The 20,060-nt window shown below is 38.9% G+C and overlaps 1 protein-coding gene across 2 annotated transcripts in view; it reads right to left on the minus strand.

Annotated features, from left to right (window-relative positions):
• Positions 1 to 1,409: 1,409 nt before the first annotated feature.
• The window catches only part of Med14 (mediator complex subunit 14), an 81,562-nt gene continuing 62,911 nt past the window's right edge, over positions 1,410 to 20,060 (minus strand). The window contains exons 23-31 of one of the 2 annotated variants that reach the window (XM_021187367.2): positions 19,223 to 19,334; positions 15,129 to 15,260; positions 12,740 to 12,922; positions 11,671 to 11,906; positions 10,146 to 10,325; positions 9,939 to 10,046; positions 6,618 to 6,743; positions 6,086 to 6,278; positions 1,410 to 3,541 (exon numbers count right to left, since the gene is read on the minus strand). In XM_021187367.2, coding sequence (XP_021043026.1) covers positions 3,468 to 3,541; positions 6,086 to 6,278; positions 6,618 to 6,743; positions 9,939 to 10,046; positions 10,146 to 10,325; positions 11,671 to 11,906; positions 12,740 to 12,922; positions 15,129 to 15,260; positions 19,223 to 19,334 — 1,344 coding nt within the window. In that variant the 3' untranslated portion in view covers positions 1,410 to 3,467. The remainder of the gene's footprint in view (positions 3,542 to 6,085; positions 6,279 to 6,617; positions 6,744 to 9,938; positions 10,047 to 10,145; positions 10,326 to 11,670; positions 11,907 to 12,739; positions 12,923 to 15,128; positions 15,261 to 19,222; positions 19,335 to 20,060) is intronic. The other variant, XM_029533991.1, reaches the window with a different exon arrangement.

Consider the following 20,060-nt stretch of genomic DNA (forward strand, 5'->3'; position numbering starts at 1 on the left):
AATCAAAAGACTCGGAAGGAACCCTATAAACAGAGAAGCCTTGCCAAGGCTGCATGCTTCACACAGCACAGGCAATGTTAGGGACCACTAGGTCTGGGCTCAAATGTCATTTTTTTGTTTTGATCTTGGCTGATCCTAATTTTAATATAAGACGTTATTTCCTTCTTTGTACCTCTGTTTATCATCTGTAAGAGGAGGTTATTAATACTTACCTCACAGTGTGGTGAGGAGCATTTATACACATGGGAACACTTACAATGATGCCTGGCACACACTAAGCTTTGAGTAAAAGCTCTTATTTTATATTGACCCAAATATACTCTTTCATCCACTGTTTACATTATTGGACATTTTATCAAACCACTGGCCAGTTGGAAGTGGGGACAATTTATAAAAAAAGAGACCAGATGTGATGATCTTAAGACTCAAAGTACAGTGCAGGCAGGCTCTGTAACACTTTAATAAAGTATGTACCAATTTTGTCTTACTAACCTCAACATTAGACCCATTCAAAGCAAATGATGGGAAATACCCTATTCTCATGAAATCAAATCGAAAATTCAAAAAAAAAAAAAAAAAAAAAAAACTCCGAATGAAGTCTACATTAGGATTTTCCTTTTTATGACTTGCCATCATAAATTCTCTGAAAAATTTTCTGTAAGTATGAATTTGGTATCAAGAACAACTGAAAGTGGGGGCTGAGAGTGGGGACAGGCCTATTTTCCCAATGCTCAAAAGTGGATCACTTGGACTTAGGAGGTTCAAGGTCAGCCTGGGCAACATGGAAAGACCCTGTCTTGTTAAGAAGGAAAGGAAAGGAAAAGGGAAAGGGAAAGGGAAAGGGAAAGGGAAAGGGAAAGGGAAAGGAAGAAAGGAAAGGAAAGAGAAAAGAAAGAAAAGAAAAAGAAAAGGAAAGGAAAAGAAAGAAAAGGAAAAAGAAAAAGCTTAATTGGTATTTCTTTTAGAGGGGGAAAAAACATGGCAGAAAAACCATGTATGCCTACCCTTAAGTCAGTTAACTTTCAATTTCCTGCAATTACTAAGTGGCCATACTTTGATGACATTCTGCCTTTTAACTTGAAAAGTCCTTTTATACATTTTGAAATGAGATTTTTGCCGATGTAAAAGGGAAAAGGGTGAATCAGGACTGATGTTCTCTTTCAGGGTTGAACTAATACTAAGCCAGGATTACAACCCAAAACATCTTCAAAGAGAGTTGGTAGTTCTCTGAAACTTGTATAAATTTTATTTATTACCGTAAATACTAAAATCACATCGAAAACACCTTAAAATCAAGTTCCAAACCACCTACTAGAGAAAAATCACTATGGCATCCAGTTCTTTGATTGAATCTGGTTAACAAAAGAGGCAAAAGACATGGTTCGTGATGAAAGTTACGATTCAAATGCTAAGTATTTCCAAGCTTTAATAAAGTATATACCAATTCCAAGTACCAAGCATGATATCAAAATTCAAATTCATTGGTTTACTCTTAATAAGCATCAAAATCAAATTCTGTTCATTGAATGCTATCTTACTTGATTTACACAATGCATTCAAAGGTGTTATAATTAGGAAAAAAGTAGCCATTGAATGCATCATGTATAAAAATTCATTTAACATTTTAAAACCACACTTAAAAGAGAAAATACCTGAAAAGTTAATTCTATTAATAAAATTATTTGAAACAATATCATCCTGCAGATAAAAATACATTTCTTGTATATACATGTAGATTTCTACATGAAAGATAGGATTCAGCTCCAAATAGAAAAGGATTGACTCCTGATCAAGACATCTTAGCTTGCCGAACCCATGTGATTAGGACTGTGAAGAGAACTGGAAACAGAAGGAGAAAGGGGTTAAGCTAAAGGAAGAATAAAAGTTTAGTCACCTACTCTGGAACAGTGGCAGAGTTGGGTGAAAAGCAGGAGATGAAAGCAGAAAAAAGACAAAGAAGACAAAGAAGGCCTCAACTCTGACTGCAAAGGGAGACTCAAGCCAAGTTGAGGAGAACACATGATACAGTTGCAGTAAGACACTTAAAAAACTAGAATCTCATGGTTATACTTGTAGAAGCTCAATCATCTTAAAATGTAATCAGACATCTAAAATTTCATCAAGGATAATACATTGTCTAGATAACTCAGCATGATATTATCATTTAAAAAAAACACAAAACAAAAAAAAAAAAAACTGCTCCAGGTAACATCAAGTTATCAGAAGACATTTGAATCAGATCATATTCATTAAAGTTTAAAAAGTCCCTGACTGGCTGCAAGAGACAGTACAGTACTCTTAAAAAGCAATCCTATTGAGACGTACCAGTGCCAGAAACTCCACTGAACACCGGACAGGCACTGCACTGTGGACTTTTTAAATGACTGGACTAGGTTGCGACCAACAAAACGTCCTATCATTTTGCTGACAATGGATTAAATTGAGATTGTTTAGAACAACCCCAAATGGGCTGGGGAAGGTAAAAAGTTAAATAAGATAAAAGAAAAACGTCATGCAAATTAGAGCAGTCACGTTTTTGTTCCTAGTTAATGCTGTATACATTTTTAAGTATACCTTAAAAATGACATTTTCCTAGCAAAAAGGTTCCCATTTTCTCACATATGAGAATCGTATTATTTGGGATCCTTGATCACTATAAATCACTCTCTTTTCAAAGACAAAGCTCTTTCAGTTTATCCAAATCCTATACTGAAAAACAACTGAGGTGCTAAATGTTATCACCAGTCAGGTTAGGAATGTCTGAAGAAACTAACCTTAAAACAAGAATGTTTTTGGTCAAATTTCAGACATATATAATTAAAAAACTGACTGGCCCCACCATGTTAAAGATGAGGGGAGGCCCTAAGAACTCTAGAGAGCTTATACATACACAAGTAAGTGTCTCTTTTAGATCCTAGTTTTATTAAATATTGCTTCTTTGGGATGTGTTTAACAACTCCCAAAACCATTTCTGAGTAAGGATTCAAAGCGGTCATATTAAAATACAGCTTCAATATAAAGTTTGTCACAGTTTTACAGTATTCAAAACTGACAGACCTGCCTTAAAAATAAAACAAAAACAAAACAAAACAAAAACAAAACAAAATAAAAATCAAAAAGGACCATTACACCCAAAACATAAGAAAACAATTAAATAAACAAGTTTGGCATTATTTTATAGTATAAAACAGAATATTAAATCTATTACTGGCACGAGGACACTGATCTGTTACCTAGTTTGAAATGTGTCGCATTTAAACACACTATACAAGTTCACTATACAAAAAAATTGATGGTCTTTTTGATGAAGTGCACCCTGAAAATGTTGCCAGTTTAGAATATTTAGCTCTTAAGGTTAAAAAAAAAGTCCTTTTCCTTTTTAAAACTGACGGCTGAATTCAGCCTTTTTGTGTGTGTGTGTTGTTTTGTTTCATTAGTCAGCCTTCCTGGTTTAAAAACAATAGTGTCTATGGACGCCCACCAGGGGGCAGTGTAAGATTAGCCATTAAATCACGAACAGCTGCAAATATTGTGCATTCACCTGCAACAGAGAAAAATGGTCATTAGCTATTCGCAGTAGAGAGACGTTAACACACCAGTGAGGGAAGGGATGGTTAAAATCAGTCACTTATTTGAAATAAAAGACTTAAGTATTTTAAACTATTCAGATTTTAGGCACTGGAAACTGGTGTGGTGTAACATATTATATTTGGGTTGGGCTTTGTTTTTGTCTCAGGAAGAAACTGGGAGCACATGTCAAGTTTAAACAGAGAGAAAGAGATGCTTTCAGTGCACAGAAACAGTGCCACATTGGATAAGACTTTAACAGTTTGACTTTAGAATACTTAATGCGTACTTGAACTAACGATAGTTCTAATTTATATCTGTGCATTGCTTATGACTTCCATGATGTCCTTCCAGCTAACTCTGCATGAAAGGCCAGATAAGAATACTGCTACTACATTATAGGAATAATGCTGACCAATAGAATGTTCTGCAGCAAAAGAAATGTGCATGCTCTACACAGCACTACTTTGGCTAAGAAATTCAACATTTTCATTCTATATTGTAGTTAGGTTAAATTTTAAATTTGTCTGACAGCTCATGGAGATTGTTGGCTTCATGGAAATATTTGACTTCTAAAGTTTCACATTAAGAGTGAAGTCAATTAAATATAAAAATAAAGGAGGTTTGTTTCTGTTTTCAAAGGAGAAAGGGTTTACTTAAGCGTAGTTATTTTTCCCCTTTTCTCTTCATTGTAGTTGCTATATAAGACAACAAATGGTCTATGTAACCCAGACTGGTTTAGAACTCAAAATTCTCCTGCCTCAGCCTCCATGGGCATAGATTATAGGTGTAACACCACTGAACCAAGCTAGTATTTTCCTTCAAAATGTTTGCACTGTGGGAGAAGGGCAAGGAAGCTGACATATTTCATGGCAAGGATGTTAAAAACTCGATTGTGGAGGTATGACTCGTTCCTCATCCTCACCACTCACCCTCCAGTATAAAGCAAAACTAGATCCTTCCTGTTAGAACATGCTTTGACACTACTTATGGCTGATAGGGGGCGAAATGAAGCCCTCATAGGAATTATGGCCTGTCAAAGGGCAGGACACTGTGTTCCTGTGCAAGTCACTGCCAGTCTTTGCTCCAAGCACTGGAAAATGAGGGTACAGACAAAAGGACAAAGGAAATCCAAAGGCTTGTCCAACCAAAAGAAGGAACAAAAGAAAAAAAGAAAGCACCCCATAATACCTTACCAATTCTTAATGAACTGAAGTGTGTATGTGTGCACACGCATGTGCAAGCGCATGTGTGTGCATGCATGCCTGTGCATACAGGGACATGCATACACACTTCTTTGACACTTTCACTGATAGGTAGAAAATTTGCTAGATCGCAGTAGGATCAAATCATACTTTAAAAAAGTTATCCATATGAAGGAATTATGTTTACCATCTCAGTTCTACTAGACTCCTAACTTGAGAATTGTAATAGCTTTAAATTTTGATTCCTGAGGTCCTATTCTCAGCTGAAGAGAAAGGTTAAAAAGAATGAAAGCAGAAAATTGTCCAAAGTATTCTGACAAACGAAGCATACTGTTGTTCTCTACTGCCCAGTGGATTCCTTAGAAACTGAGGCAAGAACTTACCTAGGTATGGGATTGGGGACAGATAGCTTTTTAAAACTTCTTTTTCCCTTGGGATTCCTAAGTTTTGACACTGTGATACTTTAAAATGTTTCAGAGAACAGCTTTTTCCTCATTTCTCATAATTCTGTTTGCAAGCTATTCTAAGGCTATAAAGAGGACTTCCTTAGCATTAGGCATGAGTATACATTCATAAATATTAGAAATGAGCAAAATCGAAGCAACGTTCTCTTTGCTGAGCTTCATGATTTAGAACCCCAAATTTGGCATTGCCAGGAATTAAGTGTGGGCTACTCCATTGTCGAAGGGACCTCATTTATCTGTCAAGAAACACTCTGGTTTCCTGGGCAATGTCCAGCCTCAGAGCTTCACTGTGCGCTCAGGGAAAAGGCTCACTTGCACCCGCCTGACACTTACATAAGAAGCCCAAAAAGCAGCGATGCCATTTGTATCAGCTTTTATTCTTCACAAAACATTTAGAAGATACACAACTTTTGATAATAGTATTCTATTCATGATCGAACCATGGAGTATGAGAAACCAACATGCATTCCAACTTTGGGATGTACAGAGTGGCAGGTACTGATGGCAAGGCAGGGATTCACAGCCACGAAAAATTCTATCATCCTAACCTAGGGCTCTGTGGCAATGAGTGCTATAAATACAAGCTTCTGGCATTTGCAACTGGCTCAGTCCCAATAGTAATTTGCTAACAAAAATGAAGTCCAGGCAGCAGAGAAATGGACAAAACTGAAGAACCAGTGAGAAAGAAAGCAAGCGACAGGCAGACACTAAGAGGACCATGGCAACAGAGTACTAGGATTGGGATGCAGAGTAGCGAAGGAGGGATAAGAGAGGGAACGGGAGGGAGGTCTCTCTCAAAGGAAGTGTTATAACATATATGCAACAAAATACCATCTACTGCTCATGTACCTTGTCGTGGAGGGTTCATCTCTGCAAACCTCTTCAGAATGTTGCTGACCATCATTGGCGCAGCAACAGAAGAGTTCTGCTGTCTGGGAATGTCTGCCTGCTGGGTGGTACCTGAAGCCATATCATAAATAATTGGAACTATTATACTAACAGGTTCTTGGGGAGGGACTGATGTTTTCTGAGTTAGTTGAAGCTGTAGATACACAAAGAGAATAAAAACAGAAAATCAAATATTTGACTCGTTGTGAGAGGTACTATATTTACTTTCAGAATAAGATACAGCAAGTACAGGAAAATTAAATATGAGGAAAAAAAGAGACCCACCCGAGTGCTATGATTGTCTCCCAATTGCAACCCTGAATAAATCTCTGTTGTTACTAAGGGAGCTAAGAAACCCCCCCCCCCCAGTCTAACAGTGGAGAACTCTAGGCATATAGCTAACAAGAAGAGCTCATTCAAAAGATGCTCTACAACGCTCACGTGGCTTTTTCCTCAGAAACTGCACGCACTGATGATGTCAGGTGATACTTACAAAAAATAGCATTTTGGATTTCAGGACCACAGCTGGTGTCCCAGGAGGTGCAATTGGTGGTGCGCTGGGAGGGATGGTGAGGCAAAACTGAACGTTCCATTTCAGCTGCGTTGCTTGGTCTGGGAACTGTTGTAAAGGGGAAAAATAATGACAAAAAAACCTCTTAACATTTAAAAATCACATCTGCTATGGAGTCTGAGGAGTTAGAACTTCACCTTACATTTATTGATCCAGACAGCATGCACTCTTACTTAAAAAAAAAAATCCATGAAACAAGTAACTAAAAGCTCTGGGGGTAAATTTGGGCCCTATGTTCTCCTTCATTCTGCCCAAGGCCAGTGGCTACAGTGTCTTTGACACCAACCCTTGCCTCATTGTGTTGTTCATAGAACCAACAACGCTCAGGGATTCACTGCTTTCTCCCTGCATCCCAACCAGTGGCTTACAATTATTACACCCACATCTTGAGTGAGACTCTAATCATGCTCATGAACATGCAGTGGCACTTTGAAATACGCTGCTTCCTCTTACAAATAAGGACCAACACATGCTGACTGAGGTCCTATTTGGTTTCTAAGTCCTGTTTCTATCCACTTCCCTAAATAAATGACTGAATTCAGCCATGGTAATAGTTTGGAAGAGAAAAATCACAGGTGTTTTTATAGATACATATTTACTCCTTCAAAATCTCAAAGAGATCTTTCCGACTTATGTCTGTTATATCCTATCAAATGAAAATCTAAACAAAACCAAAAAGAAAGAAAAACAAGAAAAAGAAAAAAACCCTTGCCTCCTTAAGCCTGATACTAAAATGGCAGCAAAAGGAGGAGGGGGTATTGGATTAATCAAATAAACACCAGCTATCACCAAGGCTCAAACTATATAGTTTTAAGAAACACCTAAAACACAGGGCTGGAGAGATGGCTCAGCAGGTTAACAATGCATACTGCTCTTCCAGAGCGCCCAAGTGTGATTCCTAACATCTGTATGGGGTAGTTCACAACCAGCTCTAACTCCAGCTGAAAGGAATCCGATGCCCTCTCTTTTGGCCTATGCCAGCACTCATGCACATATGGCATACACACAGTTGCACATATATACACATGCAAAGTAAAATGAACATCAATCTTGGGATGCAGAGATGGCTGAGAGAAACTATTAGTTTGAAATAGTTTGAAACTATTACCATGTCTTCAGTCATTTATTTAGGGAAGTGGATAGAAACAGGACTTAGAAACCAAATAGGACTTCAGTCAGCATGTGTTGGTCCTTATTTGTAGGAGGGAGCAGCGTATTTCAAAGTGCCACTGCATGTTCAGTAAGGGAGTTTGTTGCTCTTGCAGAGGACCTGGGTTTATTTCCCAGAACCCATGTCAAAACTCACAAGCAGCACCAGACGATTCAATGTTCACTTTGGCTCCCATGAGCACTGCTCTCCCTTGCATAAACTGAGGCACAGACAGACAGATACACACAAAATAAAAACAAAAGTGCTGGAAGATGACTCAGTGATTCAAAGCATCGACTCCTCTTTCAAAGGATCTAGCTTTAGCTCACAATCATCTATAACACTAGTCCAAGGGAATCTGACGGCTCTTTCTTTTCTCCTAGGGTACCAGGCACAGATGTGGTGCACAGATATACATGCAGGTAACCATTACATAAAAATGAGTAATTTTGATAGAATAAGAAAAAGTAAATAGCAATAAAAAGAACTAGCTAAACTTATCAAAGGTTTAAAATATCAATTTATAGCAAAGGTTTATAATAGCTAAAACTACCAATGGTTTAAAATGAGGGGAAAAAAAGATTGATAACTGAGCTGGGGGTGCTTATGGGAACATAAACTGGGGTAATCTCAACAGAGAGAATAATTTGCCTAATGACATCTACATATCATTTGATTCACCAATTCGTTCTAGAAAATGACACTATAGATAAAGCAAAACCCCTATTTTAGTTTTTTGTTGTGTCCTTTTGTACTGAAGTGTAGAAGACTGTGGGGCTGGGGATGTAGCTCAATGACAGAGCACATGAGGCTCTGGGTTTGATTCTAGGGTAGGAATGAAGGTTAGAGAGGAGTGGTTATTTAGCCATGTTACTTCAGTGATTTAAAAGAACATTAGTTTTGTTGAAAATGGGAAACATTTTATGCTCTAAAATGTGGAAAGATCTCCAAGATTTACGCAGTGGACTAAATGTGATGTGCTTCCATTTCGGGCAAGAGCTTAAGCAGGACATTCTGGAAATGGTCTCTCTCATGAACACTAGCAAATACTGGGGGCTGTTATGGGTTGAATTGTGTGCTAGAACAAGCCAAGAAGTCCTTATTCTCAGGACCAACCAGTTCAGTATGACCTCACTTGAAAATGAGGTCTTTGCAGATATAAGCAAGTTAAGAAGAGTTTATCAGGTAGAGCCCTCGTGGTTGTTATCCTTCATAAGAGGAAAAAAAAGATATAGATAGACACATACATGGGGATGCATAGGTCAGAGTAATGGGTATAAAAGCAAAAGTTGTATTAGCAAGGGAGAAACAAGACATATCTTCCTGTGGAGCCCTTAGAGAGCAAGTCCTCAAAGATACCTTGATTTAGGACATCTCTCTAGAATTAAGACTGAATAAACTGCTATTGTTTTAAATCATTCTGCCAGTAGCCATTTCTTTTACTGGCTCTAGAAACCCAATACAAATGAAAACCAAGCTGACAAAAACCAGCAGCGACCCTGAAAAGGCTCAAACAAAGCAAGAACAGATACCCAGAGCGCTAAAGATGACTGTTGCCTTTTTGCCATCTGCTGTGTGACTCAACACTTGAGAATTCATGGATATTCAGGGGACACAAAGGTGGAAAGTCAGATTAGAAATAAATAAATACATATAAAATGTTTCATAATGGAAATAGATACAAGTACAAGAGAGATCTTTGCTCTTCTCATCAGACCATCTCTGCAAAGAAAGTTAGCTTCGGGGAACTCTGCTTGCTGAGAATGGCTGGAGAGAGGCTAAATCTTGTCAAGGGCAAATTTGAAGTCAAAACTAAGAATACACTTCTTGAATTGAAGCCTTTAACTCCCCACTTAGGGGCTAGAGGCAAGCACATAAATTTGAGGATAGCCAGGACTACACAGTAAGTCCCTATAATTTTTTAGTACTAAATAGTAATTATTATTAAAAAGATAAAATTTATTATCTTAAAGAAAATGAATTTTAGGAGAAATGGAATGATATGCGAAGAAAATGAGCTAGACCATAAGCACTGTTCTACAGTCTCTTCCAACAGATCTCATTAGAAAAGTTTGTGTTTCTCAGCAACTCACCAACTCCAACTTCATTATATGCACACAGTCCCGGAGAATGTGTGTCGGCGCTCCCAACAGCTTGGTGAAGGCTATAAGTGTGTTGGCTTTAAATGGTGGTCCTGCAACCTACGGGGTGTAGGGGAGAGAATTCACCTTACTCTTCATTCTACTTCAACTTCATGGACTCACTGACTAAAGTACAATCATGTATTAGAAAACACATACTCTTGTTTCGAAGAATTTCTCCAGAACTTGAAGCTCATCAGGTTTCCATTGTCCTGCATTTTCAGGTGTCACTTTTAGCTGAAGGGTCTGGTTGGTTTTGGGACTAAGGGCTACTCTGCATTTCAGGGCATCTGTCTTGAACATGATTACACCAGGTTCATTGGAATTGATCAGCTGCAACTGCAAAACAAGGATGCAGCAAATCAACAGGGAAAGACACAAACTTAGCTGACAGAAATGTCTCAATAGGAAAACATGTTGATCCAGGTAAGTCTGACGAGAGTCACAAAGCCTAATGCTACAGGGACCACGAATAGCAGAACTGAGGCTGCACCACAGCTTTCATCCTCTCTAAGCCGAATGGCAATTTAATTAACATATGTTAATATTGGACAGGGGTACAGTGAGAAGAGAGGCAATGGCGGAGAGTATGAATAAGTATGTTCACATATGAAAAACATTGGAGCTGGAGAGATGGCACTGACTGCTCTTCCAAAGGTCCTGAGTTCAAATCCCAGCAACCACACGGTGACTCACAACCATCTTTAATGGGATTCAATGCCCTCTTCTGGTGTCTGAAGACAGCTACAGTATACTCATAATCATAAGACAAATAATATATTTTTTTTAAAAAAAAAGAAAGAAGAATAAGAAAAACATTAATGTAGGAGCTGCTCTTCCAGAGGAACTAGGTTTGATTCCCAGCACCCTAGGACTCCTGATTGTCATTCCAGTTCCAGGAAGATTTGATGGCCTCTTTTGGCCTCAGTGTGTACTATGTACACATGGTACACAGACACACAGGCAAAAACACCCATACACATTAACAATTAATTAAAACTTAATAATCAACTTAATTTATTATTAGTGAAATACATTTAACATTAAAGAAAAAAAATCAAATGAAACCCACTATTTTACACAATCCAAATTAAAATACTTTTTACATTCTTTTTAAAATATCTGACTATAAAGATTATGAAATGACTTTGAGGCAAGTGTATATAGTATTTATTACAAACAGTTTGGCTACTTCATTAACACATGTAGCTATTGGTAATGATGGTAAATATAAATAAAGAATGTTAGCATCATAAGGTTTGTTAGATGTCTATTTCTACAAGATTTTAAACAAATGTAATTACTCATCAATTTAAAAAAAGCCCTAATGCCTATGATCAACACTTTGATTTTGATGAAGACTCAACTTCAAAGTCAGTCTATCTACAAAATCACATCAGAGAGCAAACAGTCATTTGCATGTGCAAGGTCAGAACCTATGTGCGCTGAATATGTTTAGTGTGATAATCTGTTCCTCAGTCCTGGTAAACCACATTATATAGAAAACACAGAACAGTAAACTGTACAACCCTCTTATCTAAGGACAGAAAACAGTGGGGTCCATCTTTAATGCTAGGTAAAGACTTGAGCCTAATTCTAACAAGATGGTTAAGAAGGTAACCCTCACAAAGATTGTCTTTTCCCTTTGACAATGACCACTTAGAAAGTTGCATAATACTCATACCGTTTCCTGTTGGATAATTCTTTGAAGGTGTCGTCTCATGATGACAGATCCAAGGAATCTCTCAAGTGGGGAACAAAGGTAACTGCCTGCCAGGCCAGGCACAAGGCCTGGTGTTGGAGAGGGTAGCAGTAAGATGTTCAAGGCACTATGAGTGAGAATGGTGGGTATAGATGCTGCCCAGGAGCGCTGAGGTAGTTTTCGAGGTGGAGGCATGTTGGTTGGCATTGTCTGGGAACCTTTTGGGAAGGAAAATAGGTAACTTCAATTATAAATGCATACACAATATGCCATTGCTGCCTGCTTTGCCTTCATCAGACAGTTGCCAGGTAATTGTAACTCTTGTAATTATTCCTTGTTACCAAGGAATCATAGAATCAGGTACAGTGAATCTTCTGATTGTATTCAGATTCAATGTGATCCTGTAGGGACTCCTTCAAGGAACTGGGTTCTGCTTCTCAACCTAAACTGTGCTTGGTCCTGTGACCTGCTTTTGTAAGGGATGCTGGGATAGCTACAAGACTCCCATGTCCTCTGTCATGTGCTCTACCCACTGGGTAAACAAGCCATGATGGAGTGTGAGACCACACAGAGCAGAGAGAATCCATGCCAGCTGAGGCTATGGTTAGGCTACCTACTGCGGACACACAAGTCAACTAGCTCAGGAGAGTTTGTCAAAGCAAACAATTGTGAGCTAACATAGCATTCGTTGCTGTAAGCACTGAAAGTTATGAAGATAAACAAACAGATACACTTGTACAAATCTCTTATATTAACTTCTGTCCCTTTGGTTGTTAACTTAAGGTATCTTTTATGGTTCAATATTGAAGACTTAAGTTAGCAGACACTGACAGAGGTGCAGAGACTCAGTTTCTTAAGACTTCTAAAGGACATAACCCCTTTTCTTATTACATTTTTCATGATGTTGCTAGTTAATATTGCAGACTGGTTTGTAAAGGAAAAAATTTAAGGTTTGGAAATTCTCCTTAGAGAAATATACTGTGACTTTCAAATATGAAGGTGGAGTCATACATTGGCGTTGCTCTGGAGAAACAGTGCTGACAACACTCACTTGTGCCAGCTCGAGGAGAATGAGAAACATCTGGAACAGGAGAATGCAGAGATGGGTTAGCTGGTGACATTCCAGGCAAACGGGTTGCTGGTGAGGGTCCAGACACTTGAGGAGACCCAGGCCAGTTTCCAGCTCGTCCACTTGGTGACACCATAGTGTATGGAGAACTAGGGTCAAGGGTTCCTGAAAAAAAGGGTAATAAAACAGATAATTCTCAAAACACATATGTTAATGTCCTCAAAGTATGTGAATAACAGCCAGAGCCTTAAAGAATGAGTCATTTTCGTTCTTCTCTTTCACATTACACCTAAGTCTCTATTTTTGTGGAGTTTTTGGTACTTTCTTTTTGGTTGTTTTTTGACACAGGGTCTCTTTGCATCACCTTGGCTGCCCTAGAACTTACTATATAGACCAGACTGGCCTTGAACTCATAGAAATCCATCTGCCTCTGCTTCCACAGTGCTGAAATTAAAGGTGTGCACCACCATGCCCTGCTAGGGTTTCTGTACTTTCAAAGTGGGTTGCAGAGATAGAAGCGACGAGACTAAGAAAGGATGAATTTTCCTTCAGACAAGGTCCCATACATTTAACAAAAACATCAAGCTTTGCTGAAAGGAAGACCAGCTCCGAAAACTTATGTTTCCATTCTTGTCAGAGAAGGAGGGGGGAGGGAAACTATACATTTTCTTTTTTCAGTGAAGGCTACACTGAATAAGAACTGACAATCAAATTTTGAAAGCAGTGACTTCCTTAACAATTTGATATTTTAAATTTCACCACAAAGATATCTTTGATATACTGTTTATATCCCTTTGTCCTCAAATGAAACACTGAGAAAGTATACTGATTATTTTGGTGAATAAATGGTCGTGACTTATTAAAAAAAAAAAAGTCTTAAAAATAAGTAAGGAAGAAGAGAGCCCAAGAGAGTAAGCAAGGTAAATTGGGAGAAATAAAGAAACACTAAAGACACAAATGGGCATTCAAAAAAAGTGTGAATTCAGTAAGTGGAATTTCACGAATAATCAAGAAACACCTATCTAATATTAACCTAGAAAAGTGGCCCAGTTACTTTTAGAAAATCCTAATATCCCATGTTGGCTATGTGGAAGGACAGTAGGCATTCTGCCCAGATGCTACAAGAAAATGGTACAGCACTTCAGGTAAGAAATATGCCCAATGTTGTCGAATGACTTCAATGACATTTTTAGGAACTTATGTAAGGAGATCATGGGTATGTGTACCTATGGCAGCAGTTTTAATTGTGAAAAAAGGTAAGAACTCAAAATAGAACTATACTTAGGTTATGGTATACCCAGACACGGGATGTTATAAAGTTCTGTAGTATGATAACGAGTATTTACTGACAAATGTTCAAAAACAAAGACATAGCTGAACACAGCTGAAAGACTGAAGAAGCTCTTTATATTCTAATGTGGCACGGTGTTTATGATGTTTAAGTGAATAGTGTATATAATATGCTGCCATGTGAGGGGGAGAGAGAGAGAGAGAGAGAGAGAGAGAGAGAGAGAGAGAGAGAGAGAAAGTATGTGTGTAAAACAGATCTGTAAGAATATAAACCCGGGCAGGGAGAAATGGCTCAGTGATTAAGATCATTTGTTCTTACAAAGGTTTGCTTTCCAACACCCACAGGGTGGTTCACAACCACTTGTAATTCCAATTCCAGGGGTTCTGATGCCCTTTTCTGACCTCTAGGCAGGGATACTAGGAATGCACATGGTTCACATACATACATGACAAAACACTCACACACATAAACTAAAATAAGCAATATAAGAATAAAGAATATATCAGAAACCAGTAAGACAAATGCCTCTGAGAAAAGAGGTAAGGTAGCTGTCTAGTGACATGAAAGAAAACATTTTAGCCGGGTGTCCTATCTCCTGCTGGTAATCTCAGCACTTGGGGTAGAGGACTGTTGGAACTTGGAAGCCAGCCGGGGCTATATAGAGAAATCTTGTCTCAAAAAACAAACTGACAACAAACACAGGAGGACAATTCACTGTCTACCTCCTTCTAACGTCTATTTGATTCCACTGAGAATCTACTCATCTGGGAAGGTACCCACCTAGGTTAGGGGGAGGTATCTGAGGGGAGACGGGCCAATAGCTAGAAAGCAAACACAGAGATACAGGATGGCCAGCAAGCAAGCAGCAGTTGACAAAAAGGACAAGCAGGGGAAGACAGCTAGAGACCAACCAGTCAGTGCCTCTGTGCGAGTAAACTATGAAAAACATGTCTTTTTGCTCAAGTCATTTTTGCTATTCCTCAATAAATTACTAGTTTTTTCAATAAGAAATTTTATTTAACAAAAATGACTTTCCCATCACGCTCTAAATGCTATAGCGATTTCCATGTATGGACTCACCATGTGGACTAGCAAAACTGGCCCCTGGTCCTATTGAGATTCCATGCGAGGATGGGGGAGGAGTTGGAACAAATGACGCTGGTGATGGGGCTCTCAAAGCCCCACTGGGGGAGCTGGCAGCATGCAGATTTCCTAATAAAGGAAAATAATTACAGATAATCTCGCAGGACACATAGTATGTCCTGTCCAAAGAGCACAAGTTTTTTAAAAAAAAAACTCCCTAGAGACTAAAAGAGACAGAATAAGTCCCATAAACAGCAGGAAGGAAAACTGGAAAGACCTCTATTGCAAGAAAGTTCAAATCCATGGATCCACATTGTAACTCTTATACTCACTAACTGCAAAGAAATATAACCAATGCACTTTTTAGTTATATACTTCATCAACAAATAGGTGAGATTACCAGCTTCTTGCCAGGCACTGTTCTAGGTACAGAGGACATCATTAACATAAGACAATTTCTGCCCTCCTGGAGCATGTAACCTAGTAAAATGAGCACGATGAACCTAGAAGGTAATGACAAGTGCTAGAGCGAAAACCAGTGCCAAGGAAAAGAGCAATTCCTTGTGGTGGCAGAGGTGAAGTAAACTGACGTGTGAACCAGACAGGAAGAAAAATGCAGGACACAGCACAGGGAGAAAGATAATCCAGGCAGACAGAAGAGCCAATCCAAAGGTCTCAAAGAAGGGACAGTTTGTGTGACAGGAAGGGGGTCAGAGTGCTGGAAAAGAGTGAAGAAGGGTGGCCTGAGAGGAGAGGACAGAGTTTAAAGGTGAGTTCCAGACCACATGTGGACTTAGAGGCCACTCTAAGGACAGATAGTTTGTCCCACATGGTGGGTAGCAATTAGAGTCTGGAGCGGAAGCCATTAACATACTTCTGTCTAGAAAGGATCACTCTAGTGGCTGGAACAAGCTGCTAGGGTGATTGAAGGCTAAAAGCTTCAATTTGGGTCTAAAACAGGACATAGTCAATAGTATTTGGTAAATAACTCAATGAGTATATAAGCAAACATATTCCGTGTATCTCTGATATGAGCAGAATATGCCAAGGAATATGAAAGATGGGGCCGTCTCTTTCTAAATGTGTTGTCCATACAAGGATCAGGACACAGGACTGAGAAACTAGGAATTTAGTTTCAGCCCTGGTGAGTTTTGGCAAGCCACTAGATATTAGGTGGAAGTACTGAATAGATAATTAGAAAATCAAAGGCTGGAGTTTCAAAGTGAGATCTAAAATACATACAGAAGCTGGGAGACAGGCACTTAAAAGATGGCACTTAAAGCCATGGGAGGGATTTTAACTTTAAAGGACTTCAAAGGGAGAACTTAAGAATAAACTCAACATATAAATACTTGCTTTATTATCATTCAATATTAGCAGGTTTCAAACTCTTTACTGTAGTATAGGATAATTTCATTTTTATGTTCTAAAATACTTAAGCAATATTGTGTACTCAATAAATATGTCAACCAAGTTGATTAACCTTCACGCGTTATATTTACCTATTTAGCTGTATGATCTGACATGTGACTTAACTTCTCCATGCCTCGGTTTTTCTCCATAAAATGGGAATAATAATGGGACCTATGCCATAAGTTTGCTGTGAGGATTAAATGAGTAAAGCGCTTAGAATTGGGCTTGGCATATTCATAGCAAGCATACCTGTCTACTATTATAAAAATGCATTTCCCCTTCCTCCTAAACAATAGTCTCTGCTTTTCCTAGAGACATACCCCTGGGGTTCTGGGTATCAATCTGCCTATATCCTCCCCAGCTGTGACTTCACCTTTGGTATTCATTGGGACTAAGCTCTCCCACCCACTCAGCCCTTAATGACCCTGGGGAAGACAACTTCCAAATCTTCAACCTATGGTCCAAGAAGCTCTGTTAAGCTGCAGGCCTCCATAGAGCCAAATGTCTACATACTTAGACTTGAAAATCTCTAGGAGTTTTGCAACCACAGAATTGAGACCTCTGTAGTTCCAAAAATCAGTTCCTCTGTGGTATAATAATAATAATAATACCCCTTTGTTACCCTAATAAAGTCCAAATATGGATGGATGGCTGATCCAGTAAAGACCAAACTCTTGAAGAGTCCCACATATCCATATTCTGGTCATTCAAGACAGTGTACTCTGGCACCACAGGTTCCACACACATGGTGTGGGGGTCTGCCTGGAATACCCACCCACCTAGTCTGTGTCCTTGCATCTGGCCTTCTCCAAAGCACCTTCTTTAAGTCTGATCTTGAGCCGAGTCAAGGTGAAGGAGGCAGGCAAAGAAGCATCTCTAGGGCAGAAATGGCCAGTCCTCTACCAAACAAGTCTTTCAAAAGCCAGAAGGCGCAACACGTGTGTCTAAACAGAGGAACCATGCATACACATAGAGCCTCCAAAAAGTAGGAAATTTAAAGATTTTTCTTAAAAACAAAGATGTGGCTGCCTGCTTTCTTCCCCCAGGACCCGACTGTAAAATCAACAACAACAAATTCCTTGAGCAATCTGAGTGACTGTGAAGAGAAGCATGCAAAAGAGGAAGAGGCTGCCATGATGAGACAGGTTTAAAGGTAGCAGATGGAATAGCCAGTGTTGTATGCTATTCTCATTTACAAATGGAATGAGTGGGTTAAACAAGGGTCTCAGATTAGCAAGATCTGTGGGTACATGCACATTTGTTGTATGTACGTACACGTATACATACATATATGTATTAAGGGATTTTAGGAAAGTAATTTATAAAGAAAAACATATAGTACCAATTCTATTTTACAATGGGAAAACTCTTAGGGTTTGGAGATGTCACTGGTAAAGCATTTGTTTAGTGTATGTGAGACTTTGGGTTCCATACTTAATATCAGAAACACAGACACAGACACACAGACACAGACACACACACATCAAGCTAATAAGCAGAGCATCTTCTAATGATGAAGACATTCACTATTTGATCCATGCATTAAACCAAAGGCTTTTTTCTTCTTGTACTACTAAGAATTGAACACAGGGCCTCATGGATGTATGCTAAGCAAGCACTCAACCAATGAACTATGGCCCAGATTTTTCTGTATTTTTTTCTGATTTTGTGGTCTGTTTTCCCCCATCACCACTCCCCCCTTTTTTTTTCTTTTTTGGTCTTAAACTTTTGATCCTGTTGCCCTAGCCTCCAAAGTAACTGGGATTATAGAGTTCCATCACCAGGCCTGGCAAAATTATTTAATTTCTTATATTTTACATGCAATTTTATCTAATACTTAATTTGTAATAAAACAATTTAAATTTTTTTGTCCTATTAATTTGAGAATGGAAACTGCAAGGTAAGAGAGTATTTTTCTTAAGAAATCTGATGCCTGTCATTTGATAGATGGTAAATGGGAGCCAGGGGCTGGGACCCAGTTTCCTGCTGAACTTCAGGCTCAAGAAATTTCATAGAACTATTCAGTCAAAAGTTAAATTTTCACATGCCACCTACACTTTACAGTGCACAGGACTGCCCAACAAAGCCATTTGGTCAGGACAAATAAGATGTAATGTGTCCGACTCTGGGAGCTGGAGAACAAATCACTGCCACATCTCCCAAAGGTTCACATATGAAACAGGGATAGAAGGGCATCCATAACAAAGGAGTCAGGCATGGTGGTGTATTCCTAACCCCAATACTAGGGAGGAGAAAGCAGAGAAGGATCAGTGATCTCCAGACAGTCTAACTACACAGTGAGTTTAAGGCCAGCCTGGGTAATATCAAACCCAGTCTCAAAATATATATAAAATAAGAGAGAGTGAAAAGGAGCAGGCATGAATAACACGTAAATTGACATGGCTTTGTTTCATTTGTTTATTTACTTAAGAACAGACAGTGGTTAAGATTTGGCCCTAGGCCTACAACTGTCAACCTCTAATGCAGACCATCAGATTACTAGCAATCTTAGGAAATGCTCCTAATGTACTGCCAGTGTGGGCTTTTCAGCACTGCTCCAATAAATGTAGGCAAATACTGAGGCAGAGATGGGAAAAAAAACCTGAGTGACACCTGAGGTCACCTAAGCAATGCTTCCTCTTGAGGTGGACAAAAACAGAAAATAACTCGTATCTTACCTGGAGACTGTGTGTGCATCATAGAGGGGGACTGATTAACTGTGCTGTGATAGGATGTAGGGGGTGAAGTAAGAGGGTAAGCGCCTGATGTCCCTGGCTGCTTTGGAAATGGCTGGGGAAAAAAAAAAGAAAAAAAGAAAAGTTAATGTTGCCATGCTGGTCAACCACAGAGAATATATGTGTAGTTTTTCCTCATTACACCAATAAAAGGCTTTGCTGCTTCGCTGGTTGGCATAGAGGAAACCATTTAGATACAGGTCTATTCTAAATACACGTCAACCATGCAAACTATGAAGTCTGGAAGAAGGAAGGCTTGCAACTATTTGAAAACCAGCAAGCCCCTCATTTCTTACCTGCTTCAATATCACCAATTCTGTCCCCCATTTTCCTGCCACAGTTTTATTTCTATCCTTGATGTTACCATCTGTAAAATCAGGGTGAATCTTTCAATGCCTGTTCCTTTAACTGCTGCCTTCATTTGCAGCAAATAAAAAGTGGTAAACGTAGCTGGAGATATAGCTTCCATGGTAGCACACTTCCTCCTGATCCATTTTCCAGTGATACAGTCACCCACACATGTGTGCAAGCATACACACGATAGAGGTGTATTTTACATTTACCTTCCAAGTCTGTTTTTTTAAAAGTTGAGTTATTAATCACATATAGCAAAATATAGGAACAGTATTGCAATTACTTAAAAGCTTCATGTTGCTTCATTTTCTGATTCTGTGCTTGTACCTTCAACACTTTTTTTATTTATTATTTTCTTCATTTACATTTCAAATGCTATCCTGAAAGTTCCCTATACCCCCCACCCCCACCACTACTCCCCTACCCA

This window comes from Mus pahari, chromosome X (genome assembly GCF_900095145.1).
Source record: "Mus pahari chromosome X, PAHARI_EIJ_v1.1, whole genome shotgun sequence".
NCBI lineage: Eukaryota > Metazoa > Chordata > Mammalia > Rodentia > Muridae > Mus > Mus pahari.